Genomic DNA, 16,963 nt, shown 5'->3' with positions numbered 1-16,963 from the left:
AATGTATATCGCAAGCCCAAAACAAATAATTGCCGAGGCCCAGCAACAAGCTGTGAGATGGAACTACAGGCTTATCAGTCGAACTGCTCCTAAAATGGTAGTGTCAATATTTGTGCTCGCAGCCAAAATATGGCCCACTATCAGGCATAGAACTATGCTAATATTATAAATTCATGTGCATTAATTCTGTGATTACAAACAACCTTGCGATTAAACGCCAAACAGATATATAATGAGTACAGAGAAAAATGTCATTAGTATTTTTCCCAAAGTCATTTATTTATGCCTTTTGTGGCATCACAAAATGCGCAAATACTTTCAAGTGTAATGGCCCTATCACATCACAGAGCAGTCCAATTAAGATGGCTTGACTTATGGCGCCCAATGAAGGGCCCAACAAATTCATATTCTTATCTGGTAGTAATCTTATTTAACAGGGCAGAGATGCATCTAGATTTTTCTTTGTAACTGTAACATTATACTATAAGTTAAAGCGAAGGACCCAATCAATTTTTATTTATATCTGGTAGTAATTTTATTCAATAGAACAGAGACACATCTAGATTTTTCTTTTCAATTTACACACATATATTACTGTAACATTAAAAGTTTGGGCGCCAAATGAAGGGCACAATAATTTTTATTAGTAATTTTGATTATTAGAGCAAAGGTTTTTTTCACATGCTCACATAATTGTCACTCTGTAGCCAAAAATCCCCCATTTGAGTTCGAAATACTTTGTGTGCAATATACGGCTTCGCGGCTAATTTCAAGTTCATTGAGGCACTCTGGAAAACAAATATAATATACATTTTAGAGCCCTGACAAGGCTTTTTAAAGCTTTAAAGGCTTATCACATACCTCATATAACAATTACAAACATATATGTACTTTTTACCAGTTCACAACAAGTTAGATAATTCCAGAGACGTAAAGATAAAGACAAGGATTTACATCGGTTGTATGACTGGGGTTATGATTTAGAAATCTGTTCACAACTAATCCAGCACCACACCGACTCCAAAACGAAAATGACTGGATAAGTGATTTAATTTTCCACTAAGCACCAGGAGCATGGGCATTGGTACCAAACGCTTCTCGCACACCCCGCTGATGACTCCGCGCGTGTCTACGGAGCCGCGAAACGTGAAATGCCCCTTGGGTATGTCGCATTGATAGCACAAACGTGTGATTGCCTGCCGCTTCAATATGTTGGCATGCATATGTACGCTGGCCTTAAGGCTCTCCCCATAGCTCTGTGTATAGCACATCTCCAAAGAGTTTACATTTATCATGCCGGACCATAGTCTGCTGCCATTTTCGTAGCGCGCTAGGCCAGAGATAGCAGCCACCTCGCCGCCGGGCACACAATCTTCGCTTTGATAAACCAGCTCCAGACCTATCGCCAACTTGGGGACAATCTCCTGCAAATAGGAGGCCACAGCAAGTCCCGTGCGTCTCTTGAAATCAATGTTGCTCACCACACAGGAGCAGGTGAAGTCATCCCCCATATAATCCACACTGAAATTGGCATCCACCAGTTTGGATTCGATTATGGCGGCGCGCAATTTCGTGCGCAGACGTGGCGTCAGGTAATTCAGTAATGTGGCCGTCAAATTACCAGCCGTATCCATCTCACCCGTCAGCATGGGGTATGATTCCTTGGTGAAGGCCGCGGCCCCTTTACCCGCATAGGTGGCATTGAAAAAGTACTTAGAGTTCTGTGGTTTGCCCAACTGTAGGGTGTGCCCAATGAAGAAATTATTGTTAACTGTCTTGTTTACAATAAACTTGAGACCCTCAAAGGGCGTCGGCTGTACATCCCGACATTTGCGATGGATATCGCCAACACAGCCAGGATTTTGTCGCTCAGGGTCGGGCTCATTCTGCTGCATCGCTTGATCCCCCATGTTGATGGCAGTAATTGTGTTACTGCCACTGTTACTGCTACTGATACTGCTACTACCGCTACTGTTGTTGTTATTGTTGTTGTTACTGGTGGCCGGTATGGCTGTGGGATATGGCACCGACAATTGCAATTGTGGCTCAATTGATTTTTTGCCTTCGGGATATTCCTCAATGCGCGCCTGCTCGTTCAAGCGATCCAATTTGATTTCCATACGACGATCCGAAGCTTTTGAGTACTTTTGAGTACCTCGACCAGTTGGTAAGGTGTTGTCATCGCCCTCGTTGGCCATGCGTATGCCGAACAGACGAAAAAGCTTGTCCCTGTCCTCCTGGCTGTAGGGTTGGCTGGCGAGCACATTCCCCATGCTTGCTGGCTGTGTAAGAGATGCGATGATTGATATACTTTGCTATGTACATATGAATGTTTGGGGTTTAACCAACAACAACAACAACAACAGTCTAGACGGCTGGCCCCACGCACTTTTAGGCCACAAAACTCCCAAGCCGCTCACACGGCTAACCAAAAAATAAATAAAAATAAAAATAAAAAAAAACAGCAAACAATTACCACATCCGCTTAATTTGCCGAAGCATGTTTTTTTGGCCGCCTTGCAACATTTCGTTCTAACACAGAAAACAAAAAAAAAAGTGGAATTAATTAACGCAACTTTATGCCCTTAGCCCCCTCTCTCCTGTTGGGCCAGTGGCCTGCCTTTTTAGCGCTTTTTAGCCAGTTGCTTAACACAGTCGAAAGTTTGTGCGAAGCACCAGAAATTAATTGTCGTCAGTGAGCGGATTGGGTCGGGTTAGCCAGCCAACTATTCAGTGAGTGCGTCGTCTGACGAAAGCTGCATATCATCGTAGTCCAATTTATGTTTCAAAACGTGCCGGAGACAGTCAAGCAGCCATAACTTCTAAAAAGCAAAGCAGCGGTAAACTTTTTGTTGGCACTAAGTGGGCTTGTTCCATATATTTTTTATATTTATTTTCATTTTTTTTTTTCTTTTTGGCTTTTTTGGTTTGGCTCCCAGCATAAGCGCAAATGTAATGTGAAACTTTGTCCGACCATTTCTAATTAGGCCGGCTCAAAACTGGTCTAATTGCTTAGACTTTTCTCTGATTTGAAGAGAAAGAAAGGTAGACAATAAACTGGATTGTCTACTTCCATATGTAGGGTCCCATGACGGCAATTTTAAATTTTGTGCTAACGGCTAAGCCACCTATATAGGCCAATTGACTGCCCGAAAATGGAACCTAACACAGCACTGTGCCGATGTCTATGAAATACTTGTAGTTGTCAACTTTCTTGTAATCTATTTAGATGTGAAGAGCTAAGACAAGCTTAAAAGCGTCGCAACTAATGAAGAATTTAATTTGATTGATGAATCCAAAAAGATTGTATTACTCTCTCAACCACTTTACAATAAAATTTTAGTCAGAAACGAAGTCTTAAGTTTAATTTGCTGCGAATTGAATTAAATTTTAAGTCTTGTATTCGTTTTGTCGTTGAAATTCTTATTGAAGAATCTTGATTGAAGAATCCAAAAAGATTGTATTGCTCTCTCAACCACTTTACAATAAAAGTTTAGTTTGAAACGAAGTCTTAAGTTTAATTTGCTGCGAATTTATTTAAAAAGTGTGTTGAAATACTTAAAGCTCTTATTCTAATTAGCCACCAACTAATGAAGCATTTAATTTGATTGAAGAATCCAAAAAGACTGTATTACTCTCTTAACCACTTTACAATAAAAGTTATGTAGAAACGAAGTCTTAAGTTTAATTTGCCGCAAATTGAATTAAAATGTAAGCCTTGTATTCGTTTTGTCGTTGAAATTCTTATTGAAGAATCTTGATTGAAAAATCCAAAAATGTTGTATTACTCTCACTAAAAGTGCACTAAAAGTTTAGTTAGAAGCAAAGTCTTCATTTTAATTTGTTAAAATACAAAGCACTGCAGCATTAGCTAGAATTGAAGTCCTAAATTCGTTTTGTCGTTAAAATACTTAACGCTCTTCTTCTAACTAGCCATCTTCTTCGAAGAGAAGTTGAGTAAAGATGAAATGCGCAGCGCTACAGAATTACTTATTATCGAAGTTTGTGGAATTTTTATAATTGTCATCGTTCTCTCACGCATAATCATAATTAACCATGAAAAGTAAAGACCAGTTAAGTAATTCTAAACGATGCTGAACTTCGAGTAAGATGAGATGATTTTGATGCATTGCATCAGTCCCTCAACAACTTTGAAGTTGAAAGTCAGCGACCCTAGGCGCTCAGACCTTGTTGCTTTTGTTGTGCGTTGTAGATACGTGTATGTATGTATGTATATCTATATATATATATATATGTGTATATATGGACAGGTCGGCTTTAGCTTATGGTCAAGCCAAGTACAAGCCCAATGTGGTGCCCTCTTTTACTCTTCTTTATTATTGTTTTTTTTTTTTTTTTTTTGCTGTAACCACTTGAAGTAACTGGCAGAGAAGAAACGCAACAACAAGACAGACAGGAAAAAGGAAATTCCAATTATGTTGCAAGTCTCTTGCCGTGCATAGAAAAGAATTGTTGCTTGTCTTTTATGCTGCCCTCGCCGCGCCTCCACGCCTCCTCTACTCTGATGCCTGCTATCCCTCACTCCCTACCTCCAGCTCTCTCCCTCTTTATCTCCCTATTCGTTTCTCGTTTTAATTTTAATCCAGTAAGCACTCCAAAAGGGCATTTTGTAGTCCAGTGGAGGCCTTCTATCTCCCTCTCTGCCTTTCTGTGTAGCACAATTGTCTTTTGTTGCACATTATTATTATTGTTTTTGTTTTTGCTGCTGCTGCTGCTACTTGTACTGCTGCTGCTGCCGTTGTTGTTGTTGCTATTATTATCAGGCAGCATTTGTAGCCATTTGTAGCCGCCCGCTTTAAAATGTATTTTCTTTAATTAAAAAGCAAAACATTTGCTGGCAAAAAACGCGCGGATTATGCGCCGGCGCCAAAGCTGATGCTGATGCTGACATCGAAGCGAAAGCCGCTAACGCTATAGCACCACACCCCCCACCCCTCCTCCACCCCCCTACCCCACTGCAAAAACAAAAGGCTTAAAGTGTGACGTGCCAGTTGTAAGTGGACTTTGGGCCGTAGGCGTGGTCGCGAAGGCGTGCGCGTAAACGTTGCACAGCTGTATTTACCAGAAGGATTTAATATAACGCTCATATAGTATATACTATAGTATATACTTATATATATATATGTAACATGTATATGATGGCATGCATGGACGGTGGAGCTTTGCGTAGTCGCATTTTAAGCTTCAAGCGTATCAACCAGCAATAACAACAGAACAGAACAGAATCTGAACAAAGTTCTCACGCCCATCTGCCTATCTGGCCAACGGCGCTAACCACTCCCCCGCCGAACTCTCGGCCCATCAAATAGTTGGGACTTTAGTTGAAATTATTGCATTTGCTGCAAAAGTGTTGTTTTTTTTTTTTTTTTTTTTTTTGTTCTTCTTCTCATGATTAACTCACGACTCGACTCGACTCGAGCTGCCGTTGATAATGACGATAATGATGTTGATAATATAGTCGACGAGCCAGCGAGCCAGCCAGTGCGGACAGATCCAGTGTGCATATGTATTTCTGTAAGTACATAAAGGATTATGTATGTATATGCACACACACACACACACACACACACACACACACACACACACACACACAGAGAAAGCCACAGAGCAGCCGCCATGCATATATATTAGCATAATTTTGTGGCAGCACTTGACTTGGCTTTGTCTTCCTCCCGCCCTTAACAGCCCCCCCACTAGTCCCTAGTTCCTCAGTCACCCGCCACGCATTTTTGGCAGACAATTGGCGAGGCTCTGGACTCCGCTGTGTCGGGTCGGGCTCGAGTTTGGGTCTAGTGTGGTGTCTGGTTTGGTTTGGCTTGGTCTTCTCTGTGGGCCAGGGCGTTGCGTTCGCCCTGACAGACAATTAGTTGAAGTTGATCCAAAAACTTGCGCATAATTAGCAACCATTGTTGCATGCGCGCCACAGCCATTGAGATTAACTGGGAAAGATGGCAGGGGCTGGGCTGACGGCCATGCAGCTATCTGTCTACTACATAAATTAGCTGCAAATGAGCTGCGGCTGCTGCCGATGTCATGGAAAAGACAAATGGACAGCACTGCCAAAATATATTCCTAAATTACTGGATAAATTCTGCATCTATCCAAATGAGATTACATACAATATTTTGCACAAAACCATGAGTTATGACCCAACGCCCCATATAGGGCGCGGAAAATAATGCATGACTTGATTTTTGCACAGTAAATTGCAGTCGACTTATACTATATGAGCCAGCGCCTAATGTAGGGCGCATAAATAATTGTAGCCTACATAATTTTTCCCCAAAAATTTGATTCGAAGCACATCATTTTGTACAATAGATCACAGTTTATTCAGGCTATATGAGGCAGCGCCTAATGTAGGACGCATAAATAATAAATAATAGCCCCCAAAATAATTTGATTCCGAAGCACATCATTTTGTACAATAGATCACAGTTTTTTCAGCGCCCAATGTGGGGCACAGATCTTCTGCTTGAACAATCACAACCCTGGCACGCAAACTCAATCTCAAGAGCATGTTTCAACGTTCGCTGCTCCCACTTTGCTACTTCATTTGTTTTCAAGCTCAAGTGCAAGAAAATTATCGTACAGATTATAATTATTATGTTTGCCGCTTGCTCGACATTCCAAAAACAGTGCGCAAAAATGTGAAACGCAGACAATGAGCAACGAGCAATGAGAAAAACAAAAAGAATTGAATTAGTGTGAAAAATATGCCAATGATTGTCAGTTTCAAGTGTACTTATGTATGTATGTATATGTGGTGCATCGTGTAGCCCGGCGGCACGACTCTGCGACGGCCCCAAATGCCATTAAGCTACTTTTTACGCCGACTCGAGACTCTATCCTCATCTACAATGCAATCTACAGTGTCGCTGTAATGGTCGACATAAAACTTTGGTTCTGGTTTTTGCTGCTGGATGATGCTGGCTTGAAATGAATACCCGCATAATGCTAACGAAATTACAAAAAACAAAAACATATACACATACAATAAAGTAGCTAAGTCGAATACCAGCCACAAAGAATGGCTGTGGGGTTCACAAAACCAAATGATACATCAAAAAAGTGCATTCGAAATACAAACGAAGGATTGTTTTCTTCACTGCACTGCCCCCACACTGCTCCGTTTCCTATGTCCGTGTTGTGTTTTGGTTGTTAAGTATGATGAATGAATTTTAAATTAAAATTCAGTTGTTGCTCGTAAAAAGAAATGTGTCGAAAATTATAATAAATGATAAGCCACATGTGCACTTGCACTTAAACCCTCCTCCCCTCCCCCACACCCAGCTTAGTGCTGTTGAGCTTCTTGGAAGACGTGGCGCTATGACCCCTCATCGAAAGCTCTGGCGCCCAACTGAGGGCACAATATTTACATTCATTGTTGGCGACTTACCCACTGGGTTTGTTGGTCTCACGAACAAGATTTTCCAAAATAAAAACGCCCTCAATTGCACAAACAATTTTAAAGTAATACACTTTTTGAAAATTTACCGCATAAAGGCACATAACTTTGCTCTAAAAAAAAGTACAGCAAATAAAGCGAGATTATTTAAAATGAAATTAAGAAAAGTAAATGTTTTTGATAGAAAATACTCAGACTTGTCATAAAATAATCCCAGAATTGACTGACTATGCAGTACAAAAATTAAAAGGCTGCTTAGACATTATCATTATCCCTCCATTAGAAACGAAGAGAAGTAAAAATTATGAAATTCACGAGGCATATCAGCAGCTCTTGATTAGCATCTGTCTGAGCTTGGTTTTCCGATTATCCCGTCCTCTGTAACGGACAAGTCAGGTTTTTTTTTTGTACAACTGCCTGGCATCTGGGGAATGGCACATTTTCATGCCATCAGACATCAAAACATTCCAAGTCCGGCCAATTGTGCAGGCAAAACTGTCTGATGCGCTTACAGGAAGTTGGCCATAACGTGCAACGCCTTACAAGTGCCCACATTGGCGCGCATGCCTCGGCAAACCGAATTGAGTTATTAGACGGTATTCGAGGCCCAAGACTCGAGGCTCAAGTCAACAGGGCCCATTGGCATGCGTAACGCATTGGCCAGCTACCTGAGTGGTCGGTCGACTGAGTGGAATGCCTGCATTTAACAAAAGGCCCAAGTCAAGCCTATCTATTGAACCATCTAAAGACGATTCAGGTAACCCGACGACAAAACACAAACACACACACTCTCACACTTACACGACTAATTGCTAATTGGATTATGTCTCACTCATACATGGCTATGGCCAGGGTGCCACGGACGCAGGCAATGCCATACCAAGGGGTCAACGATATGCCCGCAGTCGCAAGCAATGCACTCGAAAAATATACATATTTTAAATATTTTTTAGTTAAAGTTCATGGAATGCAAAAGTTTGTGTATTAAATTTAAAGAATCTTTGCGATAGTCCTTTTTCTATTCAATTCTTCATCGATAGAAAGATGTGTGTCTCCATACCTAGTAGTTCCAGCCATTAAGTTGAGAAGTTTCATATAGTTGGAACGAAGCAGATTCAACAAATTTAAGGAAGATGCATCTCCAGCCCCATTAAGTATATATATTTTTAATAATCATTTTTTTAACTAGTCATGCCCGTCGGTCTGTATGAACGCCTGGGTTTCAGAAACTTCCGAGCCCACATAGATCCAACTTGGCGTGGAAGCTCTGCCAAACCCCAGACAATACAAGTTATTTTATTTTCCCCTTATTTCTTTCTAAAGCTACATAAATGATGTTTCCCACTCTAACTCGTTATGAAATATTTTACATATCGGCTAGTCCAAAGAAAAGTTATTAGCGAAATTATTTTTCCCGGTTTTAACTGTTGAGATGCGGCGACATTTTTCTCTGTGTAGAACAGGAGAAGGAGATGAAGTAACAGCTGTCCGCTGCTTAGCGCTGTGGCGCTTTGGTAATCCACTGCCATTGCATTTGGGGGTTGTATGTTTTTAATTGACTTGCATCGCAATTGCATAACAATGAGCCGACCCCCCCCCCCCCCCCCCCCCCTTCCTGCTGCACTCCCTCAACCACGTCTGCCCCTCCTCCAGCACAGCTCCTCACTCTAACACTTGGCTTGATTGCGGCGTCAATTGTCGTGCTATTGACGTTTTGCATTTTTTGTCCATAGTTGGTACTTGTTGTACTTCTTACTTTTTTGTCCGCTTGTTTCCTTCTATAGATACCATGTTTCTATGTATCTATACGTACGTATACCTTTGGGTTTTGTAATTGGTAATGCAAAGTGCATGGGACGAGCACACGGGTATGGAGCTGAGGTCAATTGTCGACAATTCCTGGGCTTATGTTACTGTCTGCTCGTCTGTCTGTCTGTCTGTCTGTCTGTCTGTCTGTCTGTCTTGTGCGGTATGACTGTCCTTCCCTGCCGCTGGGCCCTTTCCCCAGTCTCTGTGCATATGTGTTTTGATATTTTCCTCTTTTATTGCAGGTTGACTCGTTTAATCAATTCGTTTCTATTTCTTGGATTGTTTTAAGCATACGTACCCCCCTGAATGCTTTGTCCAACAATTGACCATTGTATGGCATTCGTTGGCTTAGTTCGTCCAACTTCTGTATCTACTATGTAGTCGTTGTATCATTGGCCCTTCATTGTCCCAGCAAGCACTTGCATTGCCATTCATTGTTTGTCTGTTCTGTGAATTGGTTTCCAATGTATTTCACTAGGTTGGGCTATAGTTGTTCATGATTGGACCGCAAGGCACAATTTCTACATTTTACAAACACCAAACTGCTCTGTAATTCAATTATATCTATACAAATTGTTGATATAGGGACACTCTTCCCTTCATTCGATTCACAAGCCTTTATCAAAAACTTTAAATTCTTGCATGTGGGTTGAAAAGATTACAAATCTGATCAAATATAAAAATTATTGTGAAAAAATTGTGGAGGACACTAATCGACCAACTATAAGTCTGGGTCTATTCGAAAAACGATTAATAAGCTTAAGATTGCTGCTGTTGAACTGCGAAATCAAAACAGCATCAAGTGTTGTCAACAATTTCACCTCCAAACGGGGTCGATAAAAACAACATATTTAATGTAAAAATTAAACACACTATATAAGAATGCATGATCAATTAGATGTAAAATCGTACCATATAGCCATTGTGTTCTCAAAAAAATAATACAAATTATTATGAAAAACTGTTGAGGAAAATGGCAAACTAATCGCTCAACCTATTAGAAAAACGATAAAGATTATTAGATCTGATGCTGTTGAACTAATTTCTGTTACAATGCCTGAAATCTTTGGTCCAAGCTTGAAATTCTTGTGAACCATTTCACCTCCGAACGGGGTCGATAAAAAAGTACAACTCATTTCATTTAAAGATGAAAACACACCGCTATACTCGTATATGAATGATCAATTAAATGTAAAATCGTACCATATAGCCATTGTGTTGTCGAATTTTTTTCAAACCACCATGTAATTTCATTCACAGGTCTGGCTTGAACTTTCGCTTGCTTAGCTGTCATGCTACCTTTAGCATTAGCAGATCAGCTCCTCCTCCCACCTCTACTGCCACTTCCCCTTCCCCATCCACCACCTACAACCCATTAGCTTTCCCACACTTCGTCGGTGCTGGTGCTGATGCTGGTCTAGTCTAGCTTCCAATCACGCCCAATTCGCAGCTCCAGCATCCTGACATACTCTCAGTGAACAGCGTACAACGAGCTGAGCTCACAGCAGTTTTTCCCACCATTAAACCCCAACTAAGTATCAGCCGCAGCTCATCAAGTCACACAAGACTCGCAACAACCCAGAAAGTGCATCAAAGCGCACGCCACAACGGCAACTGCCACGACTCCATTTGACCAAACGACAACGACGAAGAGGCCCCCACTCTTGCCAATCCGTTGCTGGCTGCTTTTGGCAATTTTCAGCATTTAACCAAATAAACCTCTCAACTTGCACATTCACATGAGGACGCTGCTGCGACGCTGGGACGTTGGGACCTCTGGACATAATACTCGGAACAGAACAGAACAACACAGAAGAGAACAGAACAGAGCAGAGCAGAACATAGCAGACGGTTGGTTGGATGGCATAGCAAGAAACAGACGGAACGAGAATCGGTGTCATTATCGGCGCAGCGTACTGCCAGCACGGTTGTTGTTCATCTCCTGTTGTCTTTGCTTTGTTGTTGTCAGCGGCGGTTCTTTTCGCCATTCTCTTCTTCTTCTTCTTTGTCCCCTTCGTCGCATCGTTGACTGATGATGGTTGCATTGGTTAGAGAGGGATACCTCTCTCTGTCTAACTGGCACTTTATTGCATCATCGACTCTCTCTCTCTCTCTCTCCCTGTCTCTTTCACCGTCCAATGCTGTGACTTACCACGGCTACAAGTTTCCACAATCAATTGTTGGCCACATCTCAACTGTTGTCCCACTAATTGTCAACATCACGATAGTTTAGTTAGTTTGCAGACAAGTCTGAAGTTCACAACTCTGTTGCATTGTTGCGATGAAAATATCAGGGCAATGGAAAGCAATTTATCACTAACTACTCGTATCTTCATAAACAAATAAAAGTAAACTCCACTCAACTTGTTGTTGCTGAATATTGTTCGTTATAGTATATATTTCAAAACAATATGACAATCAGTAACCATACTTGGTCTCTCAGTAATCTAATTAAAAAAAATCTTATTTAATCTTTAATGTTTATTTAAGATCTGTCCTGGGTTGGACAATTGTTAAATTTTATGCTAACTTTCAAATTTCAATCATGCTTCTGTCATGCTGCTTGCGGCGTAATTCGAACCGAGTGCCTACTCAGGAACAAACTCACATTGTGGAATTCCTATGCCATTCCCCATTCAAAATATTAAAATGGTAATCCATTTGGAATCTAAAAAAGCTGAATAACTAGCAAAAACTTCAATAGAATTGTCTTATTCATACCCAGAGAAATTATATTACAAGCCATATATAGCCTCATTATTTTGTAATGCGGTCCTCTCATAGCTGCCTAACTAGCATAACTGGTTTGTTTCACAAGATATCTTAAGTAAATTTTGTTATTTACGAATTTTGTATAGAGCAGGCGAATATTCTATAGTTTCATAAAAGTCTGCGCACTATATCTTATAGCTGCCATGGAAAAAATAAGTGAAAAATTCACTTTTAATATGATGTTTTTATTCATTGAGAAATCATAAAGCAAATTTGTTATTTATGATTTGTATATAATACCGAAAACTTACAGAGTACTTGAAGCTCGGACTGGCATTACCTTAAAGCTCTATTCAATATTTTTTTTTTTGTTCGTTGCAAATATTTCTGAATTTAATCTGCTAGTTACGATTTTAAATACAATTAAAAGAAATAACAAGTATAAATTAATAGAAATACTTTCAAGATGAAGCTGAAAAGAGTTTGATATTTGATGCACTGCATACACGAGTATGTATGGTATGTGAACATGTATTTAATATCGAGTGTAAACAGGTCTCAAGAAATATTACATTGTAACACGCGGTTGGAGACGCCTCTGACGCAGCAACAAATACGCGTACTTTGCCGCCGAATTGGCCGCCTTGGCCGCAGCACCAACGGCATGATGGACGGCTGAACTGATGGACTGTTGGACAGTTGAACGGTTGGACGGTTGGACTCACTAGCTAGGATTACTTGCCGTGGCATAGTTTGGCGTACATTCTCATAATTTTAGTTTAACGTCAATTTTATGGCAATTTTTCACATGCACAATCGCAATGCGCCAACGCGCGATTAGGCAGCAGCTTGTAGCCAACAATCCGGCGGAATTAACGGGCAGTTGGGACGGCTTGGGGCTAAACGAGCACGTCTTCGTCTTCGCTTTTCGCTCTTCGCCTTTCGCCTTCGTCCTCGCGCCCTCGCATCCTCATCCCCTGCTGCTCCACAACAGCCCTCGCTTGTTATTCTTTGTTTGCATTTTAGTCATGAACTTTTAAACATTTGTCATGCATAATTTACGCGCCAAATGTATTGGAAAGAATTTTAAATTGATTGTTATTGTTGCTGTAGCTGTTAGCTGTTAGTTGTTGCCGTTGTTGTTGTTCTTGTTGTTCACTGGTCTGCAGTTTGTCTGCCGCAGGATACAACAAATGGAAATGAAAGAAAAATACGTGTACATGCAGCAGTCTTCTTCTCTTCTGATACTGAAGTCGGGAGCCAAAGTCAAACATTAGTCAAAGAGTTTCGCCAACGGCCCCACGAACGCACATCAATGTCAATAATTAGCTTAACCCATTAATAACACGACAGCACGGTGCTGTGTGTTTAAAACTGAGTCAGCATCATCATGATAGGGGTGCCCCACCTGGACATTTTGAGGATTGATGATGCTTAACTGCAGCTTACGCCGCTTGTTGATGGCCCTGCAGAGTGTCCAACGCACAGAAAAAAAAAAAACAAGCTAACAGGAAAGGAAAGGCAAGGCAAAGATAAGGGGGAGGAGGAGAAAAGTAAAAGTTCATTCACTTTGCCAACTGAGATTCAAACAAACGGATAGACTGTACTGACAGAGGCATAAAGCTTTGGGTTATACTACGTAACTTTTGGGTTCATCTTCAGCTAAAAACTCTTTCTTTACCTTTGCGCTTTCCAGCGAACGAATCATCGTCATCATCGTTGTCGCCACCGTCATCGTCGTCATCATCGTTTGGGGCTTATGTTTTTAAGCTTTGCAGCAATTCTGACTAAAGCACATAAAACTCTGACACACACACACTTACTGGTCGGTCTCTGGCTCGACCAACGCTCTCTGACAATGGCTGATGATTAAATTTTGCTGATTCAGTTTTCCGTTTTGCGGATTTGTATCTTTGTCTTATGCCAGGGAGCAGACCAGACCAGACCAGACCAGGCCAGAGCAGAGCAGAACAGAGCACGGCTGCCGCTAAGGCTGCGGCTCTTTGGTCAGCCACATGCTTTTTAGGAATTTTTTCGCCTTGATTTTTGTGTCTTGCTTGTGCCCTTCTAGAGTTTCACTAAACCATGCCCCCTCCTCAAACCCCCCTTCTACCATTTACATAACTCAAGTCACTTAAAAGCGGATGTGAGCCGCACACAGATCACAGCCCTTGGCCTCTTATACATATATTGATCAAATGAACGGGCTAGCTGAACGACTACGTGGCATTTACTTCAATTTGTTGACATATGAATCACCAAAGCTAAATAGCACTTTTTAGAGAGCGAAATATTTGAAATTCTGCTTATCTGGAAACACTTGATAATACGTGGGGTAGCACTTCATAAGTAAAACTTATGTAGGCAATTTTTTTTTTACTAATTTGCAGCTCTTATTTTAAATGTAATTTAAGTAAAAAACTGCACTGCTATGTTTAGATCAGTTGGCTTGATAGACATCGTTATGCCTTAAAAAGAATTCATTTCTTGAGAACACTTGTGTTTCTGGTAAGCCCTAAATTACCATCGACTTTTCCTTTTCCGTATTCGAAAAGTCGGGCAGCGGTTTTTTCACAGCATTCCACTAATGTTTTACAAAACACTCTTGAAGTCCAATCACTCAATTCAATCGAATTCGGACTTTGAAATATCAAGCATAGAGAAGACTCAGCTTAACAATTTCTACCTTTGCTCATTTCGAAAAAACTACAAGTATGTTGAGTGTTTTTACATTTTAAAAGTAAAATAAGGTACCTCCCAAAATGTTTTACTAATCCGCAAAAAATTACAAGCCCATAAGTCCAATACGCCATTGATTGAACGACTAAAAAACAAACAACATATTTGTAAAAATTGTTAAAGTTATCAAGTTATAAAAATTTATTAATTGTCCAACCTATGTCAGATCTTAAATACAGATTAAAGATTTACAAAGAAGAAATATTAAAAAAAGAAACATTTTTATGGTGGAAGATCCATTATTCTTAATATAGATTTATAATAAAGTGTGTATATCACATGTGTATTTCACATACTTTGTTCAGACACAGCTTAATTGGGCCATTTCTAGCACAAACATTTTGTCTACCCAACCGTAGCATAAAGAAAGGGTATACGAATTCCACAGTTAAGTCGCAGTTACATAAAATATTTCCAATACACTTCCTCATTTTTTTTTAGTGTTTGAAAAGGCGTTGAAAGAATATTAAAAAAGATAATGAACAAAAAGACTTTCCTTGGAATATTTTAGTTATATTTCTTGACATAAATCTTCTGATAGATGTCTCAAAAGTCTCCACCCGCTTGAGCTTCCATTCGGGGTCAACTAGAGTCTTTCGGATAGCTTTTAATTTTAATCTTTTCTTAATCCACATCAACAACTTATCAAAAACTCTATTAAGATTTCACTTTTTCTCAAAGCATATCAACTCCTTTAATAATCGTCTTTTAAGGACAGATCTCAAATATAAAAAAGTTATATTTAAATATTGTTTTCTCATCCTGTTTGAGTAGCAATAGTGATTGATATTTGTAAGCTAAAAGAGCTTGCCATTATTATCAGGATAATGGAGAAATGAAATTGTATTTAGACATCATCATAGAAAATTAGATATTTGTTGCTCAATCGGACATATCTTCCATGGCTTAAATTAGACTTGAAATGAGAGAAATGCAGCTTGCTAACGAGCTCACGAAATTTCGCAGCAAGGCCAGTAAAAATAATTAATAATTCCCAATGCATACATATGTATGTACTCGTGTGTACATCGTTCCGGATTTGGACAGAAATTAGAGAACATTGCAGCAGTCCATTGAGCGCTTGAACCAGGGGGTTGGGGTTGGGTACGGACATAACGCATATAATGAGCAAATGGACAGACAAGACACAGTTCATTCAATAAATTGCCAACGTGTGTCCGTATAAACGGTGCCTAGGGATAAATAGCGACCAGTTCCTCATTCTGGCTCTCTAATTCATTTGCCGTCTCTTTCATGCTAACGCACAGCTCGAAAGGGGATTGACATTTGATTTCTGACGCGTGCCGCTTTAACAATCTAGACGGACCACACCGAACTGGAGGGGGTGGTTGCATTAGCCAAGGCGTGCCACATGGCCGACTCCCACTCTCTCTAGGTCTTTGTGTGTACTAGCTGGCAGCTATTGTTGCTTATTTTATTTTTATTTTTATGATTGTTTTAATTCTGTTTGTTGCAAACAAATAGGCGGAAAATTTGATGACGTTCGTGGCCGTTCTTCGCCCAATGCCGCCGGAAACAAGCGGCAGGAAAGTGCGTGTTGCAGTCAAAGTTCGACCACTCCGTGCCACAGCCATCAGAGCGAACGCGCGTCCTCTTGGCGATGCGGCAATGTGGCAAGTTGAGTTTGAATTCCTCACAATGTTTGGAACGCGTGCGCGCGTGTTGCGGCCTCATTAATTTTTTGATTTATTAATTATTCATTTGTAGAACTATGCCGTGCATTTGGCTGGGTGTGTGGCTCTTCTTTCATTCCTCTAAGGATTTTGGGTTTGTAAATATGAAGAGCAGCCGAGCACGGAAAAAGGAAACTCGTTATATTTTTGGTGTGGATTAGGATCGATTCTTTTTCTTTCTTTTTTCACTAGTCTGTAGCATATTACTCTTCAATATTTAATTCAATGTACGCATGTAGTCGTATGAGAAGCTCTTTAATCTTTCGTGTTCTCCTGGTGCGAAGAATCCTAACTTGCATAGAAGAGTGACAAATGAGAAGAATCCTTCAACCCATAAAAAGAACGCTTTATGCTTCCATAGAAGAGCGACACATAAGAAGAAGAAATAAGAAGAACACTTCGTACTTCCCTAGAGAAGCGATACACTAGAAGAATGCTTTCTAACTTCCATAGAAGAGCGTAGAATCCCTCGTACTTCCTTAGAGTAGCAAGCCATAAAAAGAACACTTCGTACTTCCCTATAGAAGCGACACATAAGAAGAATGCTTCGTAACTTCCACAGAATAGCGACACATGAGAA

General features: G+C 40.4%; 1 protein-coding gene across 1 annotated transcript; it reads right to left on the bottom strand.

Moving 5' to 3' along the window:
* Positions 1-591: 591 nt before the first annotated feature.
* Positions 592-7,582, bottom strand: LOC115629508 (mitochondrial import receptor subunit TOM40 homolog 1-like). The gene is made up of 3 exons (XM_030525989.1): positions 7,421-7,582; positions 862-2,282; positions 592-788 (listed from the first exon to the last, which is right to left on the bottom strand). The coding sequence occupies exon 2, from the start codon at positions 2,271-2,273 to the stop codon at positions 999-1,001; it is 1,275 nt and encodes a 424-aa protein (XP_030381849.1). The 5' UTR covers positions 2,274-2,282; positions 7,421-7,582; the 3' UTR covers positions 592-788; positions 862-998.
* Positions 7,583-16,963: the final 9,381 nt, after the last annotated feature.

This window comes from Scaptodrosophila lebanonensis, unplaced genomic scaffold, assembly GCF_003285725.1.
Source record: "Scaptodrosophila lebanonensis strain 11010-0011.00,11010-0021.00 unplaced genomic scaffold, SlebRS2 tig00000155-arrow-arrow-pilon, whole genome shotgun sequence".
In the NCBI taxonomy this organism is placed as follows: domain Eukaryota; kingdom Metazoa; phylum Arthropoda; class Insecta; order Diptera; family Drosophilidae; genus Scaptodrosophila; species Scaptodrosophila lebanonensis.
This window is presented reverse-complemented; position numbering and strand designations above follow the sequence as displayed.